General features: G+C 41.9%; 1 protein-coding gene across 2 annotated transcripts in view; it reads right to left on the bottom strand.

Moving 5' to 3' along the window:
* Positions 1 to 317: 317 nt before the first annotated feature.
* Positions 318 to 21,798, bottom strand: part of LOC117204623 (ELKS/Rab6-interacting/CAST family member 1-like) — a 35,906-nt gene continuing 14,425 nt past the window's right edge. The window contains exons 2-5 of one of the 2 annotated variants that reach the window (XM_033442164.1): positions 16,359 to 16,508; positions 12,119 to 12,215; positions 10,388 to 10,515; positions 318 to 1,490 (exon numbers count right to left, since the gene is read on the bottom strand). In XM_033442164.1, coding sequence (XP_033298055.1) covers positions 543 to 1,490; positions 10,388 to 10,515; positions 12,119 to 12,215; positions 16,359 to 16,508 — 1,323 coding nt within the window. In that variant the 3' untranslated portion in view covers positions 318 to 542. The remainder of the gene's footprint in view (positions 1,491 to 10,387; positions 10,516 to 12,118; positions 12,216 to 16,358; positions 16,509 to 21,798) is intronic. The other variant, XM_033442165.1, reaches the window with a different exon arrangement.

Raw genomic sequence — 21,798 nt, forward strand, 5'->3', positions numbered from 1 at the left:
GACGTCTCGATTCCGAGTTTAATAACACAGCCGAATCTAAATTTCTCTTGGTTAATGTCGACTTCTTCGCACGATCGTTACGCACCTCCATCCTTGATTCGAGGAGAGTGGAGAAACAGACGCTCGATCTCCGTTTTCTCTCGGTGATTTTTTGATTCACAACGAGACGCAAAGTAGTAGCAGTAGTAGTAGTAGTAGCAGTAACAGTAGTAGTAGCAGTAGTAGTAGTAATAGTAGTAGTAGTAGCAGTAGTAGTAGTAGTAGTAGTAGTAGTAGTAGTAGTAGTAGTAGTGGTGGTGGTAGTAGTAGTAGTAGTAGTAGTAGTAGTAGTAGTAATAGTAGCAGTAGTAGTAATAGTAGTAATAGTAGTAGTAGTAGTAATGGTAGTAGTAATGGTAGTATATTGTGTAGTATCGTGAGCCTTTTCTCTCAATATACCTGTCGTAGATCGGATAGATCGGGTACTCACGCAGAGGAACCTGCGGCGTGCAAGGTCCGGCGTGACTCAACAGAGAGCAGAGAATCCAGAGTTCGATAGATCCCTAGACGGCGTCGTTCTTTTCGATCCGCACGTTGTTGATGAAGAAACTTACTTGCCGTTTGAAGTTCATGTCGTGCTTGTTGAAGGTGTGCGCGTGTAGAGCCAGTGCGCCCTGCGCCGCAGGCTCAATATGTTTCAAGTGTTGCTGCATTTGCTGCTGATGCTGCAACTGCAGCTGCTGTTGATGCTGCTGGTGTTGATGGAGATGATGCTGATAATGATGGGGATGATGATGAAGCTGATGGAGATGATGATCGGCGTAACGATCGGTATAGGGATTGACCACGCCGGTGGCAGCGCCCGACGAGATGCCGCCAAGGCACGAGGAACCGCCCCCACCGCCTCCGCCGCTCGTGGTCCCACCTGTCGAACCGGCAAGCAATGAACTGGTTAATGCCGAGGACGACGAGTGACCATACGGTACCAGCGAGGTCATCACGGACGGTCCCCTGGCCAAGGCCAACGTGCCGGGCTGCTGCGGACCACCCATGGCCGTTACCAATCCCTGCCGCACATGCGACTCGATACCTCCCGCGGTAACCTTATTTTGTTGTTGCTGTTGCGTCTGTTCCGTTATCGTTTGTTGCTGTACACTACAGCCCCCGCTACTACTAGGCACGGCGGTCGCTTTCAGCAACTGCTCCCTTAGTCTACCGCCGCATTCCTTAATACGCTGTAACTCGGCCTCGAGTAACGCCACCTCCTTCTCCAGGGTTTGTATGCGCGCGTCTTTTGTCTCCAAGATGGCCGTCAGGGTGGTGCTACCGGGCACGCCGCCTGGAACCGCCACGCTACCTCCGAGGACAGTACCGCCTGCACCTGATACGCTACCTAGCCCGACACCAGCACTTCCGCCCGCCACGGCTGCTCCGGATGACGCGGTCGACGCGTACGCCAGCTCCAGCTGCGTCTGCAGACTCTTCAGGCTCTCGTTCGTGGCTTTGAGCTCCTTTACAACACAAGCAATAGAGACACGGTTACACTCGTCGATGTTCCCTCATCTCGTGTCTCTCTAGCGAGCGTGCGAGGGACTTTTTTTGTATTTTTTTTTTTACTGCTACAGTTTTATTTTCTTGGTGTGATGTATGCGGTGGTTCGGTAGAAGAGATGTACTACGGTGGTTGAGTGCGGCTTCGCTAACACACGAAATCTGTCCCGTGAATCGTCGCCTTAGATCAATTAATTTTCGAGGGTGCAACTGCAACCACTGCGTGCGAGTTGTACGAATATTCCATCGAGGTCAATGTACTTGGAAGTATCTCTAATTTTTCATTGTAAACTATCGAATTTTCCTGTTATTTCCTTTCGGCGATTAATACCAACCATTATTCGCTCTATAAAGTATCGAAATTATGGAAATTGACATAGCCTAATTCCGACTAAGTACAGTCAGAATCTCTGACGACTTGATACTTTATTTTTACTTCTACGCTTAAAAAAAAAGTATAATCTTCATTTTGAATAGTAAATTTCGTTTCTTAGTAGACCAGTAATTCCAATTTCTTATATTATTGTCGCATGCAGTGGAGGAACCTGATATCGAATTCGTTCAAGGTCCTTTCATTTCCACACGGGACAGTCTCGAGGAAGCGGAAGTGGCACCGGCAGCGTCCCGGTTGACGAAAGAAAAGCGACGTTCCGCCGAGCTTCCTTCTTCTTTCGACACATCCAGCCGATCGTATCGCGCTCCTCCGAATGACCATGGGTCCTCTTATCGTTTCCCAACGTATAGTATTTTCTCTGATTCATCGACGTACAGTTGCTGTATTTATCCGGCGGGGCTACAAGGAGCACCACCGATCACCAATGACATCCATGATCGTCCACAAGGACCACAACGTTTTTTATTAATCGATCTCTCAAATATTTTCATTTTCATCTGATTTTCATCTGATCCACGATCGCAAGGTCACTTTATCAACCGAAGGCTTCTATCGTCTTTTCCAATTCTTTTTTTTTTTTTTTGTTACTTTTTTCGATTGTCTTTTCTCATCTCCGAGCCTTCGATCTTTCGATTGGATGCGAATTTTTGAATTCTCTTGTTCTTTCCACGATAGAAAGATCCTCTTGCGAACGCCGGGCGCCGCCGCAGTTCTTTCGCCCACCGCGACGTACGGCCGACATCGTTGTCCATATTTCTGCGCGCGGCGTTTCGACGACTCTCTTTCCCTTTCGTTCTTTGCCTCCTATCCTCTCAGTTATTGTTCGCCGATCGTTTAATCCCGAGGCGTCCTAATCGCGTACATTAAACTAACCAATGCAGCGATCGCGGCGCGAGCTTTATCGATCAGAGGATACTTTCGAAACGCGGCCACGTCGCATGGACAAGATGAGTACGAGCAATGCGTATCCACGACTCGTATTGATGGATGCTAACGGCACGTTCAGGTGCTATCAGACAACGGTGAATTCGATCTCTGCGCAAGAGCACTGTGAAGCTAAGTAGTGCCGAAAGAAAAGTGCTGGAAGGTTTCGCGTCTTTTTGGATCGATGATGGTGTGAGCGTGTTGGAGATGATCGCGATTCGTGGATACGCATTTCGGCGAGTATGTGGCCTGTATGTACGATGAATCCGTCGAGTGATTGCAAACAGATTCGTATTTACCTCGTTCAACGATCAGTGAGATTTATTTTTAAAGAGCGTACTCGTTCTTCTACCAATCGCGTAATTCTTTCGCGTATTATTTTTATTAAATAATTAATTAAATTAATCAAATCGATGATTAATTGTCGTACGTCGATGTTAAACGTTCGAATAATCTCGTGGAAACGTAGCTATTACAAAATAATGGTAGAGTAAGAAATTCGGCTTGCAACCACTCACAATGGACAAAACACAAGAGATATAAACGGTAGAGGATAAGACAGTAGATTACGCGAGGAGAATGAAGTCGTATTATCGCATGTCGCATCAGGTCGGTGCCAAACAGTCGCAAAGTCCTCCCTTGGGCCTGGGATCGGCTCGCCTTGACGCGACTTGACGACTTTCGGACCGTCCCGCTGCTCGTGCATCGATTACGACGAATGGCCATGATAGCGGTTAGTCGTGATGAGCAAGAACGTGTCTGAGATGTACAAGAACGAGAAGAGAGTATATAATATATAACTGGGTGGTAAAAACATACAGTGAGTCACAGCGGAGATGACCAGATCAAGAAATCAAGAGGAAAAATATATAATAGTGGTATATGTATCTTGTGGATGTACAGAGAAAGAAAAACGTGGTGCGTTTTTTATTCCTTTTAGAGAGAAAGTACGTGAATGTCGTGTAAGGAGGAAAAACATTCCGTAATCGTATTAAAATGTAATATATATATATATATATATAGTGTAGCCATTCATTCGCGTGTGTATAATGTAAGTGTACATACACGAGATGAGTTACTCGATGGTAGAACGTGAAATATTTTGTAAAATATTGCCCCTCTGACAATATCGTGTCATGCTGTCGAAACCAAACTCGTTATCGCGAAAAATGTACAATGCGATTTTATGGTGCTTGAAAACTTTCCCTATGTTGGAACGATGTTATAGCGAAATTAAAAAATTCAAATTTCAAATATCGAAGAATTTGACAGATATTTCGTTGGATATTTCGTTAGCCACGAAGCAAATAAATCACAAAACTTTCTAGGTTCTACCGATGATCATTTTAACCGGTGCACACGTGACGTGAGAATGAACAGTAGCACATATCAAAGAAAATGATCGTATGAAAATGTTTCTCTTACGGGACGAATCAAAAGTCTCGCACGGCTCGATGCTATCCCTTGTCTTCCAGAGCTTCAGATCGTCAAAATCGAGTCGAGTGCCGTTTGGAATAAACGTTCGCTCCGTTCGAGGCTATCAATGCGACGATTCACCTCTCTCTCGTATGCATAACTTTATTCAATTTTTCAGTCTCTAGACTTTAATCGAAAGACGAGAAAAATATTGCAGCCATGGCTCTTGCACGGAGCATTTTTATTCTCTTTTCTATCCCATTTTCTAATTTTCGTTTTTTTTTTTTAAATATCCCTATATATAACATACTCCTTGAAAATTACGGACTTTTTAATTGCAGATATCTAACAACTGGCATGCTCTTTGCAAAACCACTCACATTCTCATTAATGACTTACGTGATTCTGTTTGTGCCTTACACCGAGAATCTCTTTGTCTTGTTCGAATAGTGCACACGTTGAAAGCAGTGAATGTGCATTAATTTCCAGGTGCATCGTCAACCGTATTCGATCCAACTTAAGCAGTTTCAAGTATGGTGTTTGTTGATGGTGTCAAATATGGATTCGTTTGGTCTCGTTGCACGGTGTTGCGATATTGTGATTGACACAGAGCCGACTATGTACACGGTCTTCCATACTGCATATTTTCCTGATATTCTTTCCACGAATACTTTTTTTTTCTTTTTTTTTTTTGTAATTGATATCAATCGAACCATGTCACAGATAGAATCGAGATGTCCATCGGCGATTTTAATACAATATCTTCTATCTCACTGGAAACTCGCGACCATACGAAAATAGCGATTTAATTAAAAATGTTTCCAACTGTGAAACTACTGGTGAAAAATATCGCAGACTTAGCGGTTTAATCATAAATTTCATCTGTCGCGAAAAATCTATAAAATAATTTGGGACAAAACTGAAAAAGATTGGTCACGTATGAAACAAATATTTTCCGATCATCGATCGATTTTTATTCCGAACTGTTTCACGATATGAAAACCGCACGAGGCAAGTATCGAACAGGAAAATAAGCAAACGAGACTAGCAGGGATTGGCGTGACTTTTGACTCGAATTTCGCGGATTGTGTGGCATACGTACCATGGCTTTTCCGAAGGCACGATCTCCAGCAGGTGTATACACACAAAAGTTGAGACGCGCATGTAATATATACGTGTACGTCGCTTTTTTTTTGTCGAAGGCGTGACGTGGAAGTTACAGATTTCACGCAAAGAAACTCGTCGAGAGTTTTCATTCGATTCCCTAGAGTTTAGTTCGAGAAATGTAAAACAATATTTTATACCTTTCTGATAAAAGCGTGACAATTTCGTTCGACTTTTCTTTTAAAATTAATCTACAGGAACTATCCTATCCAGCCGTCATTTTGAAATATAGCGAAACGATTTAATTTAATCAATTTTCCATTCAATACTACTTCGTACACCGTGAAAATAAAAAGTTACCATCCCTTTCTAATTACAACTTCCCGTTCCACGTTGATTCCCAGTTATTTTCGCATTGTGCTTCGTCGAACACGATCTATTTCCAGGCACCCGACTTATCCTCGTTCTCGACCAGTTCCAATTGCGCGAAATTCCTGTTCACTGGGCCGACGTAAAGAAACACAGTTAGCAAGTTAGCAAAGAAACATCAACGGTCCGCTCTCGTTTCGTGAAAAACGAATCGATCCGATTTACGTGCTACTCAATGGGGGTTGATCGAGAGGGTTCATCGGGTGGGTAGTGATTTCAGAGTGTACGCTTCGTTCCCTGTCGGTTCGAGATAAATTCTTATCGAGACTTAATCGTGTCATCAGTGTACCTGTTCGGTCTTCTCTGGCAGGGCCTGGATCTGGGAAAGAGGTCACGTGCATGTCTTTGGCCACTAATTTCAGAGGAGACTTTAATGACCGGTTGATGGTAATGATCGAAGGTGTTGATGTTGTTGTCGATGATGAAGATAATGATGATGATTCAGTATTTTTCTCACGGCGGTAGTTATGACAGTTGATTGGTCGATAATGTGGTAGTTGTTGTAATAGTAGTTGTTATTGTTAGAACGGGGTAAGTGACGAAGGGGCGGATGCGGGCGTGAATTTCCCCCCGTTAGGGGTTGCTAAACGTTTTATCACCTACACATCCAAAGCAGCTCATTCCACGCATTTCAATCGCAGCACATTTTGTTCTTTCATTTATATGTATATATATATACACACACACATATACATATAAACATATTTTTAAATTTTTGCATGATTTATCATTGCATTCGTTCAGTTCTTTGTTTCTTTTTCTTCCTATTTCTCTGTACTTTCCCCGATCAGCCGTCTATATTTTTTTTGCCAAAGTCCTTGTCGTCGACGTCTCGTACAGTCGTCGTTCGATCCGCAGGGTGCAAAGAGAAAGGCAGAACAAGAGAAAAAGACAGACAGAGAATAAAGAAACAGAGTACCAGAGGGCAGGGAGTAAGAGAACGACGATGGAGAAGGGAGAGAGTCTATACTCTTGAATATCTCGTTTCTGGGAGACTGATTCCTGTCGCATGCTTTGTCAAGGATGTTAGCCACGGCTTGACATACTTCATTGGCTTTCTGACACGTTTCGCTTCCTCGATAAATAGCTTAACGCTATGCCCTCGACTTCTTGCGTTTCGTCTTTGATTAAGCTTGAGAGGTTCCGTGAAAGGAACTAACTAAATCGAAAACCAACAAAACCCTATCGACCGTAAATGAGAAAGAAGCATGCGCTACTAAAAAAAAATACGTTTGTCTCTAACACGATTTTAATCCTGGAAACAATTATCATCGTAGCTTCGTCGTTTGCCAGTGTGCAAAGTAAATAATGTTCCAATTAAGTGCGCAGCGTTCTCTTCGTTTGAACGAAAATAAACCATCCGGACGAATCGATCGATTTCTTCGCCCAACAAAATCCACGAGCGAAAGAAAGCTGAAAATAAAATCCTCTCTTCCATAAAACCAAAATCTGCCAGAATCTATTCGATTCTCGTTCGCAATCTTAGCAATAACCGTTGCTATAACAAAATTGCGCCACGTGCAGCATCACCATGATGCAACGTCACGTATTGAGTCCAATGTGCATCCGAAGATGCATAAGCATCCTTTCCTCCATTCGTTTCTTCTGGGATGAAGTATGTCAGTCATGAACGGGATCGATGGGATCTTAGATCGTGGGTGAACAAATCGGACTCGTAAGAAGGTGCTACTAAATCGTACGGCACAAGAAAAATGTCGGTGACGAGATAGGTCTTGGTGCTGGTGCATTGTTCGTTTCGACATCTCACTCTCGGTGCCCGACCTAGATGATCGAACACGATGATGGAAGGCTGCACCACGGAGGGTGCATCCTTCCGGTGCAAGAAAAAAGAGAGAAAGAAAGAATAAGAGAAAGATGTGATGATAACACGTCTGGTTAAAATGTATTTCTTTTGATTTTTCGATGCTCTGTCCGACCGGTATCATAAATGATTCTTTGAGAATACTTAAATGAGTCCTCTGTTTATTTTCGCGTGAATTCCCCTCTCGCTAAATATCTGTAAATTACCACTCAAGCCACGTAGACTTCACCTAAATCCTAGATCTAAAACGCAGGCACATACACGGAGATGCAGGATTATCGGAGAATGTTCGAACGGATGCGACGTCGCCGTGAATTTCCAATTATTATTTCCTCTCGTTCTGCAAGAGAAACGTATTTTGAATATTCTCTCCGTTATGGAAATCGCGTGTTGCGTTTTCCAAGCTCCGTTTCCAGCTTCTCGTTATTGTGTGCAGGCACGCGTGCTTGAACTACTTTCTGTGCTTGAATTTGTTACGCTTAACGCGTCCTCCCGTGTTGCGAGTTAAGCATGTCTGACTCTCGAGAAACTATTCTACTGTTCTGCTAAGGATGAATACTAATGGGATATTTTACTGCATCCCTTGCTTGACCGTTATTCACCTGTTCTACTCGCTTCTGCTTCAAATATAAAACGCTTTATTAAGTTGCACTCTTTTTTTATGTTCGACAAATACCTTCAGTGGAACTCTTTTCTCTCTAACGTATTGAAAATTCCCAGGAAACCAAGTCATTCGTAATAAAAAGATTTTCTTATTACGTTCTCCTGCCGACAGCAGGAGTTATTCGGTGAAGCTTGTTCAGATCTCCGCGGCGACTTCGCATCCGAGATTAGGCTACAGACTGGCTATGTAGTGCTAACTACACTCGAACGACGTTTTGGGAACGACTACGACGGTTCTAACAGACGAAATAACGTGAGATATGCGAAAGAACATGATGGCGGCGGTGCTCGTGGAATAGTAACGACAATAACGATACAAACATTTGCTACGGTGGTGGCGAAATAGCGACAGTATATAGAATGCTGCTAGAATAAGCGTTGCTCTGACCACTGCTAGGAAACCGTCCAAAAGCTCGCTCTCAAGACGCTGAGAATCGATGATCTGTACCTTTCTCTCTCTCCCCTTAAAAGGAAATTTGAAACAAGAAATAATGTTTCACTGTATTTTTAACGCAACGTTTTATCCCTTTCATCCCTTCGTATATTGTTAAAAACGAGGGCTTCGTTGGAAGAATGGTGCTTTCTTTTTAAATGTGAGAAATATAGAACGCGATACACAAAGTTCCTTTAGCTAGAGAGAAATATGATATAAGTAAATTTACTTTACGACTATAGCAACAAGTATATGATAAAGAGTATAGTACTCGATGTTATTTTAATATCTGGAGCATACAGGTTATTCGCTATTGTTTAATCGAAATTAATGTTTTCGCGATTTTTCTATTCGATTAATCGGAGCTTTTGGACGTTTCGTACGACAGATCGGAACAAGGACGCGTACACGGGACACGAGCGTCCGCGAGCACGTTGGTGCTGTGCAAGCGTGAAAGTGAAGGTACACGTGTGCTCTTTTTTGCGTGCTGGTGAACACGACGATACGCGTGCCTAATACATTGGGCCATGTTCGTGTGTATGTATACCTCTGGAACGTGTGCTGTTCGTGTTTGAACGTGATTGTATTCGAAACCGTAAGCGTCATGGGCCGTAAAAAATCTCGATCGATTGTCCTTCTTCTCTTTTGGTGAGGCGACGAGAAGCAGCGGGAAGCGCCGAAGTTCAAGACGATAAATAAAATTGTATAATTCCTAGGTGGAATGAAGAAACGCGAAGTATCTCACGGCGATCCGATGATACGTGTGCACTCTGATCGCAGCCCGTGTCAGCTTGCTTCAATTCGATATACCGTACCTGATACACGTTTCGTCCGGCTTTCTCTTGCGAATACATGAGGGTAAAAAGATCATTTTCGTGCGAGGTTGGTGCGTAATCGAGCCGGTGATACGCGAGGCTCGATCACTCGTCGCATTTTCGCGACCGTGTCGTTGTAACATGTTATGTAACATGTTGTAACTAACGATTACACAGATTACTTGTTCATGAAAAGGAATTCTGTCACGTCGGTCGCAAAAATGCTCGTGTCTAGACGGGACATCCGTGTGCTCAGCCTCCTACTGTATACAGCAAGGGGAAACGTTTGCTTTTGACGACAACTCGTTTTTCCCTGGGAAATCGTTCGTTTTCCCTTTCTGGCGGGGTGGCGCGTGATGGCATAACGGCGCGGCGTGAAGTATCATACGCAAATGGGTGGAACAAGGGTGGCGGCGGCGGCGAGGGGGACTGAAGCATGAAATGACACGGGGCAAGAGAACTGTGAAGCCACTGGCAGCGCAATAATAACTCTCTACTTTGCAAGCAAACTACGTCACAACAGTGGGCAGCGATTTTAAGAAAGAGAAAATCAAACAAAAAGAAAAAAAAAACAGTAGAAGAATAAGATATGTGAAAGAGAGAATATAGAACAATGTCGATCCCGTTTCGTAATATGCGTGTGCACCCGCATCTCTGCACCGCGAGATGCGTGTGTACAATGGTCTCACGATAGACGAACGATACATGATATGTACATATACGTTGGATGAGCGTGATAGTAACATATCGTCGATCAGAGTGGTAGTGATACATATATATGTAGAGAGAGAATAATAATTATATATATATATATATGTATAATGAATATGCCGACATGGGTAGAAATAGCTTAAGGACCTGCTTCTGGGCCATCGACTGCATCTGCTGGAACATGATCCTTTCCTCCTCTTTTCCTGGAACAGCAGAAAGCAACGAGAAGCTCTTGGTATGTCTGCTCGGTGTCCAGATTTTCGTACGGTCTCTGTCTGCGTTTTACACGATTTAACATCAATTTTTAAAGGTCTCTTGGTACGGTTCTCTTCGTGATCTTTCATGTAGGGGAGGGGAGGAATATGATCTTTGAAAGCTTCGTTTCTCGTGAATTTTACAAGGTGAAATTGGCTTTTTTTTTTAAACACTTCTTCGGTGATTGCAGCTTTTCGTCCTACAATACCATTCGAATAATACCCGTGTTTCGCTGTTACATGCCACGACGAAGAATCTTTTTCCATGTCTCACTAGTTGAAGTTTTCGGTCAATGATCGAATGATATCTAAGCCGTAAACATCGTCAGAATGAAACCGAACGTTCTGAAACGTTTCTCACGACACCAGTCGACGATATAACGGGCTGTTATCGTCAACCAGCCTTGTATCTCGGTCACAGCGAAACTGCGATGACGATATTTTCGTGCATCCAGCACGACGTTTCGCAAATAAGCACGCTTACGTTCTCGCACAAAATAGTTTCACGATCCAGTTGCAAATATTTACGCTACAATTACCGCGGTTACGGCCAACTTTCGTTCGTTTCGCGATTATTATCTGCCACGAGCGAGTGAATATTACAGGACCACATAACCGCGCGGAATTGGGCACGAAGAAAATTCGTCCGGAAATTTCGGCGGAAGTTGAACCCCTTTACCGCTTTGTTCTGTTCTACGTGCACTCTCTTTATGATTATTATACGGGGAAGTTGTTACACGGCGCGTAATTTCGCGGATTATTTTTCCCCAGGAATCGAGGAGCGCAACGAGCGCAAGCGCGCTTTAATTTCGCGCAGAACTCACCGACGCGAGGGTTGCACACGGCTCAAGGCTTCGTGAAATTTTATTAATCGTCAACTTTTTCGACAGTGTTTTCGTTGAAGTGTTAGTAACGATAAATATTGTTTTTCATCTTCTTAAGAATCTTTTCGTAATTCACTATAAAGTCACGTGATGCTGCTAATTCAAACGAAGGTCTTCGTCGCTAGAATGTTATTATATGATGCACGAGGATAAGTATCTGCAGAATGGTCACACACACATACTTTTACTAAAAGATGAAATACTTTAGTAAAGGATAGCGAATGCTCACAGAATTGAAGTGAATTGATCGAACAATTTTTACATATTTATGGTAATACTCGATGATGCTCTTTACGGTTTTACGATATCGATTCTACAAAAATTCGTTAACCTCTTGCCTTACCGTTTCTTCAGTAGCCATTTAAGCTAGCGCTAACTATTCATTGTTATAACAGAGCGTCGAATGAAGAATATTAAGATATTATATGCAGTTTAGATGTACCTAACGATCTTCTGTCTAAAAAGTTGAAATTAGAATTACAGTTTAATGTAAATCTTCTTATCAAAGTAAACTTATCTTTATTAAGCGAGGACCTAAACTCTTAGAGCCACAATTCGTGCCTTAATACTACAAGACAAGAGGTTAAAGAGTTACAAGCGTTACATTAATATTTCTTATCTCACTTCATTTCTGTCTTTGCAGAAACCGCCTGGAATGCCACTGTTGCACGAACGAGACGTTAATTAGTAAAAATGATGGCGTTTGTGTAGGAAAGTCGAATTTGAATGGAATGCCTCACCCATCCCCTTGTTTTGGAGCATCTCGAGCAGCTTCTTGATGCTTTCATCACGAGCTTGCAGGGTTTGCTTCTGTGTCTCTATTCTCAATTCCAGTTCCTGTAATCGAAAAAAGAAAACGGTGAAATCGCATTTTACGCGACCTCTGAGAACGCAAGTTCCACTAGCTTTAACTGACATTTCGCCGGGGTAATTGAAAAAATCCAAGCTCGTTCGCAAGAATTCGTTTTACAGCTTCTGCTGACCTTCCTCGTCCTGGCGCTTATGCAATAATACCGGATCCATGACAAATTTATCACAGGTAATCTTCATTCCAGAGTTTAACGAGGTCGCTAACAAGACGGCCGAGTTCCTACTTTTATTTTATGAGGAACGCACGAACACGGCGTCGCGTCGATGACTTCAATTTCTTAAATTGAAACTTGCAACGAAAGCATGCGGATCTTTAAATAACAACGCCGTTGAGACAATAAAGTGACAGAAAGACGCAAAGACAATTGTTCTCTGTTGAGCGTCGAGGTGAAGCATAGAGAGACGAAGGGAACTGGGTGTTTTACCGTAAAATGCTCGATTTGTGTTACGTCGTTGGTAGATAGTGGCGCTTGACGCCCGTATAACGAATTTAGACCGCCCCTTTGACGGCAGAAACGTAATTAGCCTGGAATTAGACACCCGCTGGCCGTCTCTCTTCCTTTTCTTGCCGACGTCGTCGCCGGAGAACGTTGTCGGCCGAACCTTATCGTCGATATCGTTTGATGCTTCTATACGAATTTCCTGCACTCTGATTTTTCCTCTATTTTCCTAATTTATTCAGATTTCTGCGAATATGCTCTAAGCGAATTGTACAGTAGAACGCCGTGGCAGCGAAACTTTCGCCAGTGTCTGATTAATTAAACTCCTACCGACTGGATTTACCTTTCCAAATATAAACTTCTATTATTTGAGGGACAAAAATGGAGAAAATTGGCAAAATTCAATTATACGAAATCCAGTTATAATTTTTTGACCAGAGAATTCGATTTACCTTTCAAGATATTTTTTCCTTTCCACAAATACCTCTCACGAGGGTAAATAACAAAACGACCTGAAAGAAACGGCTAAACAATATTTCCGACAATTTTATCGAGGTTAATAACCCAGTTCCTACGACAAACGATCAAAGTTTTAGGCCGCGTGATTATTTCTTTATCCGTATTCCTCAAAAGCAGAAACCAGTTACCGCAGAAATGGTCTTTCAGCTGCGCAAGCTTTCTCGAAGCTTAGCTGAAAATAAATGCACCCGGTTCAATGTTAAACGGTCTAAGTTCAATAAACGAAGACATTCGGTCTCTGGCTTATGCTCGAAATACACCAGAGAATCTGCGGAGGATTTTCGAACAAGCGTAGACTTTTCTTCAATTCTGTGCACATTCGAGAATACATTTAATTCGTATCAAGATCCGATTCGGATTTGTCTCAAAACGCTTAATTTTCTCTCTCCTGTTACTTTCGACCCTAGGGGAGGATCTATCTTGTTTTCTTTTTCTCCTCAAAAAAAATATCATAGTACTAAAGCTGGTATCGACATAACCCTCCTTTTTCGTCAATTTTGCCGAGAAAAAGGAAAACCGAGGAGTCGGAAAGGGGCGGGGGGGGGGCGGAGAGGAAGACTAAGAGACAGAGGAAGACGATATCTAGCGATCGATCGTGAGGGTCGACGTGATAGCGGCTTGTCATGAGAAAAATGATACCGGAAGTCAGAGGGTAGTGTCGATGGACCTTACCACGATCGGCGTATTCGATAATAAAGACTGAGAGAACGTAGCCAGAAAGCGGCTGCATAATTTGGCAAGTGGCCAAAGGCGACCAGTTGCTTCCAGTGCGTTGCACGTTTGACCTGTCTACGGGATCGTTTGGCCGGGTATACGGCGTTAACTCGTTCGGTAGAATTTTCGGTCGGCTTCAACCGATTCACTGGCGGTTCTTCAACTTCCTTGTGCTAGTGGGACTGTGTATACTTTTGGGACCGTCGCTCGAATCGATGAGCAAGCTCCGAAGCGAGCTCTAGATTTTAGTATTCCAGATGGATCTCATTGGGTGTTCTTCGCGTGAGAAGGAATGGTTTGATATCCGGCTCGATACCGACAACTTCCTCTGCAATGGAACCTATTCGAACTGAATGAACGAGCTGGTTTCAATGCGACGAATTGATATTACGTATGCTGCCAGAACGAAAGCGAACGATCGTGCACGAGATAATCGTGGGGCTCGATTTACTCGCCGTTTTGACAGGATACAAGCGATTTAGATGCCGATTCGTTCGCCTAATCTGTAACGGGTGCGGTTTGACTGGCGCCCAGGCGTCACGCGAACAACCGAAATAGACAAGAGGTTTAGATGTTGTTCGAGGTAAACGACCGATTGTCCGCCAACGGTTCGCGATGCTTCCGGAAATCTTGGCAACGGCAGCTATCAGCTTCCCGCAATAACTCCGTTAATTCTGCCACCCAGTGGCGCCGAAAGCGATCCAACGGTTTCTCCGAACCGCTGTGCTGGATCAATAAACTCCGGTGGAACACGAATGTCGTGTTGCGCCCCGGCGAAATTAGATTGTGTCGAGATTAACGATAATTCTATAGATTCCGGGGGAATTTACAAAAGAAATTTCACAGATCTCGAAGGAGACTAAACAAAAAGGCAATATAAATTCGATTTGATCGGAATTTTAGATCGACATCAGGTACAATCATTAGCTTTATCGTGTAGTATCGTCCAATTCTGTTACTTCTAGAAAATTTACACCGCAATTTCATCAATTTAGAGAACGCTGGAGAGAGACAGATTGAGACAATGAATTGGAGATAGCGAATTTAAATAACGAATTCACCTTCTAGCTATCTTAACGATATGTCCCAATTGTTCCGATGGAACAAAATGGAACATAAGTAATTCAATAAAATAATATAAAACAAAAAATGTTGTGCATCTATTACTTCCTTATAAAACGAAAGATACTTTTGAGATAACCTAATATTATTCATACATCGAATTATGCTTAATCTTATCATTATGCTTATCTTTATCAGAGACGAGAAAGGGATTCTCTAAAATGTTTCAAAGCACAAGATGTAGATAATACTCGGTTTTGCAAGGTATGTACCATTCATTGAGGACCGGAAATGAGAGAACGAGGTCGTACGACGAAAAAGATGGCTGGTGGTTTTGAAATTCGCGACCCGGCCTCTACCTTTGCTCCCGTTTCGCGCCTTCTATTCCTATTATTCCTCATTATAATGATCGTCCGCCAGTGAACACCATTCTTCCGGCGAATTCCAATCCGAACGAAAGCCAACGATCCTCCATTCTTTCCTCAAAATTCATTATTTTCTGCGGACAAGACGATGGGTGAACAGGTCCCGTCCAATCTTCCGCATTATGAAGGAAGAGTTCAGGGTTAGGGTTAGGGTTTCGTTTCCTATTGTGTAAACATTTAAAAATATTGGTTGTAACAATGAAATGTCTGTGTCGACGCTTCAAATTCTTTACGTATATAGTACTAAAAAAAGTATGTAGTTTGAGTGTTTCGAGGATCTTGAAATACTGCTTTCCTTAGCTGAAATGTCTTTTCTGGCATGTTTTCGAAATATTTAAAATTCTCCATGTTTTTATAGCTTTTAGGCGAAGTTATATCATACAGGCTGTAAGGAAGTAATGGCAGAATATTTTTAATCGAGCGAAGGAAAGCAAAGATAGCAGAAAAAAAATGCAAAAACTTAACTAAAGAACGCGGAGTAGTTTTAAAAGTTCATCGATACTCTTTGAAGTGGTAGAGCGATTCGTCGTTAGTTACTTAAATTTTCTTTTGGCGATAACGACGTTGAAAACGAATAACGGAGTAATGCTGCAATATTTTTACTTTCTGAAATTTAAAATAAAAATATTGTTGGAAAATAGTATTAGAGACTTTGCAGCTTAACGAGGAAAATGTATGAAACTATGCTTTCATTAATAAATTTACTTCAATGAGAAGCAAAATCATATTCCTTTGAGTGGATGCAGACGGACATTTTGTATGTTACGACCTAATAAAATCGACCTGATATTTCGTTTTTTTTATTATGTCACTCGTGTCGCGATAAGCGTAAGAACTGGAGCGAGAAGGATTGATAACATTCCCCTTTGGTGCGCCGGGAAATGTAAAGTTCGAGGTTGAAAAATCCTCGTTCTTGTTTTGTTTTTTTTTAAAGTGGATAAACCACTTACCTTGATCGTGTCACGAAGTATGGCGATCTCTCGCGTCAGATGCTCGTTCTCGTTGTACAAAACTTCCATTTGCTGTTGCATCTCGACGCTTGGCCCTCGCATCCGCATTCTCAGCTCCTCTTCCAGTTGTCGAACCATCATACTTTGTTTCTGTAACAGAAAATAAATGAATTTTTTTAAACGAGATCGTACGCTGGGCTCGGTTAATTGCGTTAATAAAAAGTCACATTACATACAGGTACTTGTGTGTACTACAGTGCAATTTTCAGTTGGACGAGTTGAAATTAAAACGCAGAGTTTCTTTGTTTCGCCTGTTATTTTCTTACGTTTTACACGGAATGATATAAAAGTCAATAGTTTCAAGCCACTTGGCGTTTGAACGTGTATACTTGGATAATTGCATATTCGAGCTACGCGAAACTACTTCGAGCATGAAACTGATAAGCGGATCGATAGAAGCTCGACACAAGGGAGCACTTTGTCACTCTTTCCAGGAAAGTGTTTTCAATATTCCTCTTTATATAAATACTTGAGCTCTCTGCAAATATTAAAATATAATGGAATTGAAATACAACAAAATCTGGAAACAGGCAGCAACGTATAAAAATATTTTTTATTTTCCTGGCAATTTTTAATTACCTAAAAGTCACGTTCCACTCAACGAAGCAGACACGTAAAATGCTTTATTTGCGAAACATTTCGTCTAGCGAATCTCGAGTGCTGTCTGATTCTCTTTTGGAGTACTTATCATGATGCTCGATGATATCGAAGAGGGATTCGGTCTGTTTGTTCGAAAGGAAGGCGTTAGAGCTACGAGACAAGGTTGTCGTCAACAGGGAGTCGGACGAAACGGGAAGAAAATCGGGACCGATTACACGTTGAAAAAGAGAAATCGGTGTCTGGAAAGAGTTTCCTCCGAGAACGTGCGAAACGCTCGACCAAAGTCAATATTTCTAGCGGAAGTTCGATCGTCGTGCACGTTCTCTTTAGACTCGCAACGCTTTTCCGGCATCTTTCCATCTCCATTTCCTGTCCCGTCTTTCTGAATCTTCGACTGAATTACTTTGACCCTTCTTCACGTTCTCCTTTATTCATCTTCTTTGAGCTGTGTATTCCTTTGCCAGTTTTTGAATTTTATTATTTTTTTTCTTATCCTTCCAGTAGAAAGAGCACTCTTCTTAAAGCTTTGTATCGCTTCTTAGAAGGTTGTTATGGACTTTCCATCTATTTGCAGACGTTGCATTAAAATTTTCCCTATTTCCTTTAATTAATATATACGCGGTCTGTACTATAAGCCAGCCGGTTGCTTCTCTTTGTCAAATTTCAGTATTTCTATTATACTCCCATTCCCTGTTCCTCTTTCACTTTACGTCTTATTTCTTGTCTTTCGAATTTCTTCGACGTCGCTTTCTGCTGCTTGAATTTCCCACTCGACTCTGTTTTCGTGAATATTCTTCCAAGGCCTTCATCAAGCTCGTTAGGCATCGTTAATGACGACAACGCGACGCTAGTGCGACAAAGGAAACAAACTAACGAAAAAAAAAAAAAAAACGTTGCCGCAGACCGGATGATTAGAAGCAGCATGTTTCGGCGTATATTTCACACAAGAACAACGAACTGCCGTTTGGCGGAGTAAAATATTCTCGCTCTCTTCATCGAGCCCCTAACTGAGCAACTTTCGTAATTAAGTCTAGACGCATGTAATTTATGACAGCGATAATTCTTAGAACTCGGTGAAAGCTAATGAGATAATTAGCAATTTGATAAAATTTATAATTTCGCGTAGGAAGAATACAAATCAAATTATAAGGAATAATATGTTTTCGAAGGCGGACGATCAAAAGCATACGCAAATCGCAATTTTATTTTTTAGCATTGTATATCGTTTATTTCTATGCGTTGGATGACAATGCGTTAACAAACCTCGCGCCTCGTCGTCGTTACGACAGAGACGATGCTCGACCGGAAGCGGTGCCCGCTCAATAGCGACGATCGACCTGATTTCGCGTACGAACAAGCAACGACAACGTGCCATAGAGGCTGTAGAGGTCGAGAGAGCTCCCCTCCATCCTGTGACGTCAGCTACCCCCATAACGAAATTAATCCACCAAGCCATGGCCGAATTCTCCTTTTCAATCCTAACCTACTTGCCACAAATTGTCCCAATCTCTCTATTCTACAACTGTTTGCCTTTACATCCTTATTCCACTTCTAATTTCCTTCTAATTTAAATTTCATCTTAGGCATGCTAACTGAGGTTGGTATTCTTATTAATACATTCACAGCGAGTAATTTAAAGAGAGTACCAGCCGAAGCCTGAAATTAACGTTTAACTCTGCCGCGGGATCCTTACGTTTTGTTGCAACGTTTCGTTTCAAGAACATCTTTAACATAAAATCAAAATGAGAGATCGTGCGTACCAATATTTCGTTCGAACTTGAGATGTTTCGTAGCATCATCGTTGATCAAAACTCACTCGAAGATGAATCGAAAAGAACGCAGCAAGGTTAACAACAACGTTCTCATCCCCCTTAATAATTTCAGTTCCATTCAATGAATCCATGTTTTCCCTAGACGTGTATAGGTTCGGTATTTTTATTAGAACTCGATCCTGTGAATTCCCACATCTTGCAGCTCCGTTGAGATCGGGTAGCAACGAATGAGACACATGGAAATCGAATTTCAACGGGCTGTTCTGTAATCGAAATCGAGCGTTGCGTTTCCAAGGGAATGCAAGGAGCATACAATCCGCCACAACTCTCCAGGTTGTTACGATCGCTAGGGGTGTCGGTGTGTACATGGTGTCGCGTGTTCTGGTTTCGAAACGATTAGCCCTCGATTAACCCTCGACGCGCAGGGAACCCGATCTCTCTCTTTCTCTCGGGGGTGCGATCGGTATCGTCCATCGACACAGTTTACGCTGGATATCGAACGCGCAACGACCGACGGAGGAACAAAGATGAAGCGGGGTTTTAAAGTTTAAACGAAGCCCCTCTTAAGACGAGATCCTATTAACGATCGCGTAAATCCTATCTCACGATGGCGTTTCTTCTTACGCCGCGTGTAACCCTCGTCGTGAAAACAACCGGTCGTCCACGGTCTTGGCGACTTAATGGACACCGACCACCTGGCAAAACGATCCTCTTCTTCGAATAATAGCGTCCTACAGCGTCTAAGAAGTTATGGCAACGGCAAGAAAGATCCCTTTTGGTTTTAATTTCGCAGAAGAGTCTTGTAATATTTCTTGAATATTCTTCGGTAGGAGTGGGATATTTCTGCAATTTCATACTCATAATTACGAATATATTTGGATTTTTACTTTCTCGTTTGCTAGGAGAAGGGAATAGTAAACAATATTTGATTAAAGATCGTCAAAATCGAAACAATGTTAGGTATAACGTGCATGAAGAAAACTTCGTTCGTCGCTAAACAGTTGAGTCAATTAATCATTTCCTGCTTCAAACCTTCCATTCCAAATCGATTTCACCGATAGGCCTGTAGCTATATCGGGTTCGGTATGTAACAGACTGATGTTACAGTAGTTGGTAGTTGTAATTAAAGTTTGCGAAGTTGTTCGATCGACTTTGTTCTTTGCTTCCCACGAAGAAAATATCGTTATATACGATATGATAAATGCTTTGAATGCTATCGTTTCGCGAATAGCTATGATCATTTATTAAACCGATTAGATTGAACCTAAATGGGAAATTGTTTCGCTTGTTAAATATTACAACCAGTTTACTTTCTGATATTTTATGTATTCTTGCATGTTGCGTGCATTCTGTACGTTCATGTGTCTTTAAACCCATAAATATATAAACACGTGCAATCTGCTAATGAGGCTTTTATCGATTTTTCATAGAAACGATTTGTTCATAATTCAGCATCTAAATGTCGTATTAAAAAAAGGAACGGGAGAGAAGTGTTAAGAAAATCTTCAAAATGTTTATGACTTTAATTAAAACGTTCTTATCGGTGTTATTTTGATCACAAATTTTTATCCTAATAATAAAATAAACAGGCAAGAAAGAAGCTTCTGGGGGAATCTTCGATGAACACGCGATAACGAGCTTTCCCAGAAGGGAACACGAAATAGGTCGCAAAATGTGGCGCGCTTTTACCAAGAAACAAAGTTATACAGGCAACTCTTTGATTTTTCCGAGGGGGTCGTTGCACGATAGATCGATCTCTTCCGGGCTCCCGTTACCTCGTGCATGTCGCTTAAATATTTTTCATCTTTCTTTTTTAATGCCTCTGTCATCGTAAATAGCATGGGATTAGATATGCAAGCCGTATATGCGCGGACCAGCTAACGGCGTAATATGTTTAGGTTATCATAATTGTTAAATAACAAAGTTACCAAGACTAAGCCAGTAACCTGTAACCTTTTTTTCGTGTTCATAAAACACGATAAGACACGATCGATATGTCTCTCCGGGAACTTTTGCGCGAAATGCGAAGTTTTTGCGAAATAAATCAAGCTAAAGTAGAGTTTATTCGTACTTTACAGTCGCGTAACAATTTTTTCTTTTCTTTTTTTTTAGAAACTTTGAAGAAGGTTGAAACGATCGAAAGAGGAATAAAGTATCATAGAACGATAAGTGGCATCGAATAAAAGTAGAACGGTCTCGTATCGATCGATCGTTCGATGGTAAATAAATGATAAATCAAATCGAGCCTCTGTCTAAGTTCACCTCCTATTCTTCCGCTACTATCGTAGATTATTCAAACATCCTGTCGTGATTCGCCTCGAACAAAGCGTTCAATGAAGCTTCACCTTATTTTTCGCATTGTGGGCTCGTTCTTCTCCTTTCCTTGTTTTTCCCTCGTAACAATAAAATTCCCACGATGCAACGGGTGACGCGTGTAGAAATCGATGACGTCAAACACGAAGGACAACGTAAAACTGTACGGGTCCCGACGATGTAAATTCCCCTGACCTAAATCCCACGATTTTCTCTGACCCCATTCCGAATTCGTATGTGGGTCACCGTGCTCCATTTAAACCGGCCATTATAATACTGATACCGGCATTAGCGACATCCTAGGACCGATTCGGATCTTTCACGCAAAGATAAGACGACGAACTTATCTTCTACATCGACGGTAAATTTACGAATACGATCGTTGAATTGGAATTTCGATACACGTTGCGACGTTAATCGATTTTAAAGGGAAGGTTATCGATGCTACTGAGACGAAAGTAGACTTTGATATAACAGCGCATCAAATTTAATGACACGTAAATCAAAAGTAACATTTATCGGAAGAAAGTTTTATGAGAAAGGAAAGTATGTGATTTACGGAGTAAGAAATTAAAATTGCGTGTGACTTACTGTATGATTTGGAGAGCTGGAGAGTGATGGCTTGGACGGTTGCATGGTTCTGTTACAAATGACCAATAAAGATGCTTCGAGGGAAAAGTTTTTATGGGGTCAGC

Source organism: Bombus bifarius, unplaced genomic scaffold (assembly GCF_011952205.1).
Source record: "Bombus bifarius isolate JDL3187 unplaced genomic scaffold, Bbif_JDL3187 scf7180000007979, whole genome shotgun sequence".
Lineage (NCBI taxonomy): Eukaryota > Metazoa > Arthropoda > Insecta > Hymenoptera > Apidae > Bombus > Bombus bifarius.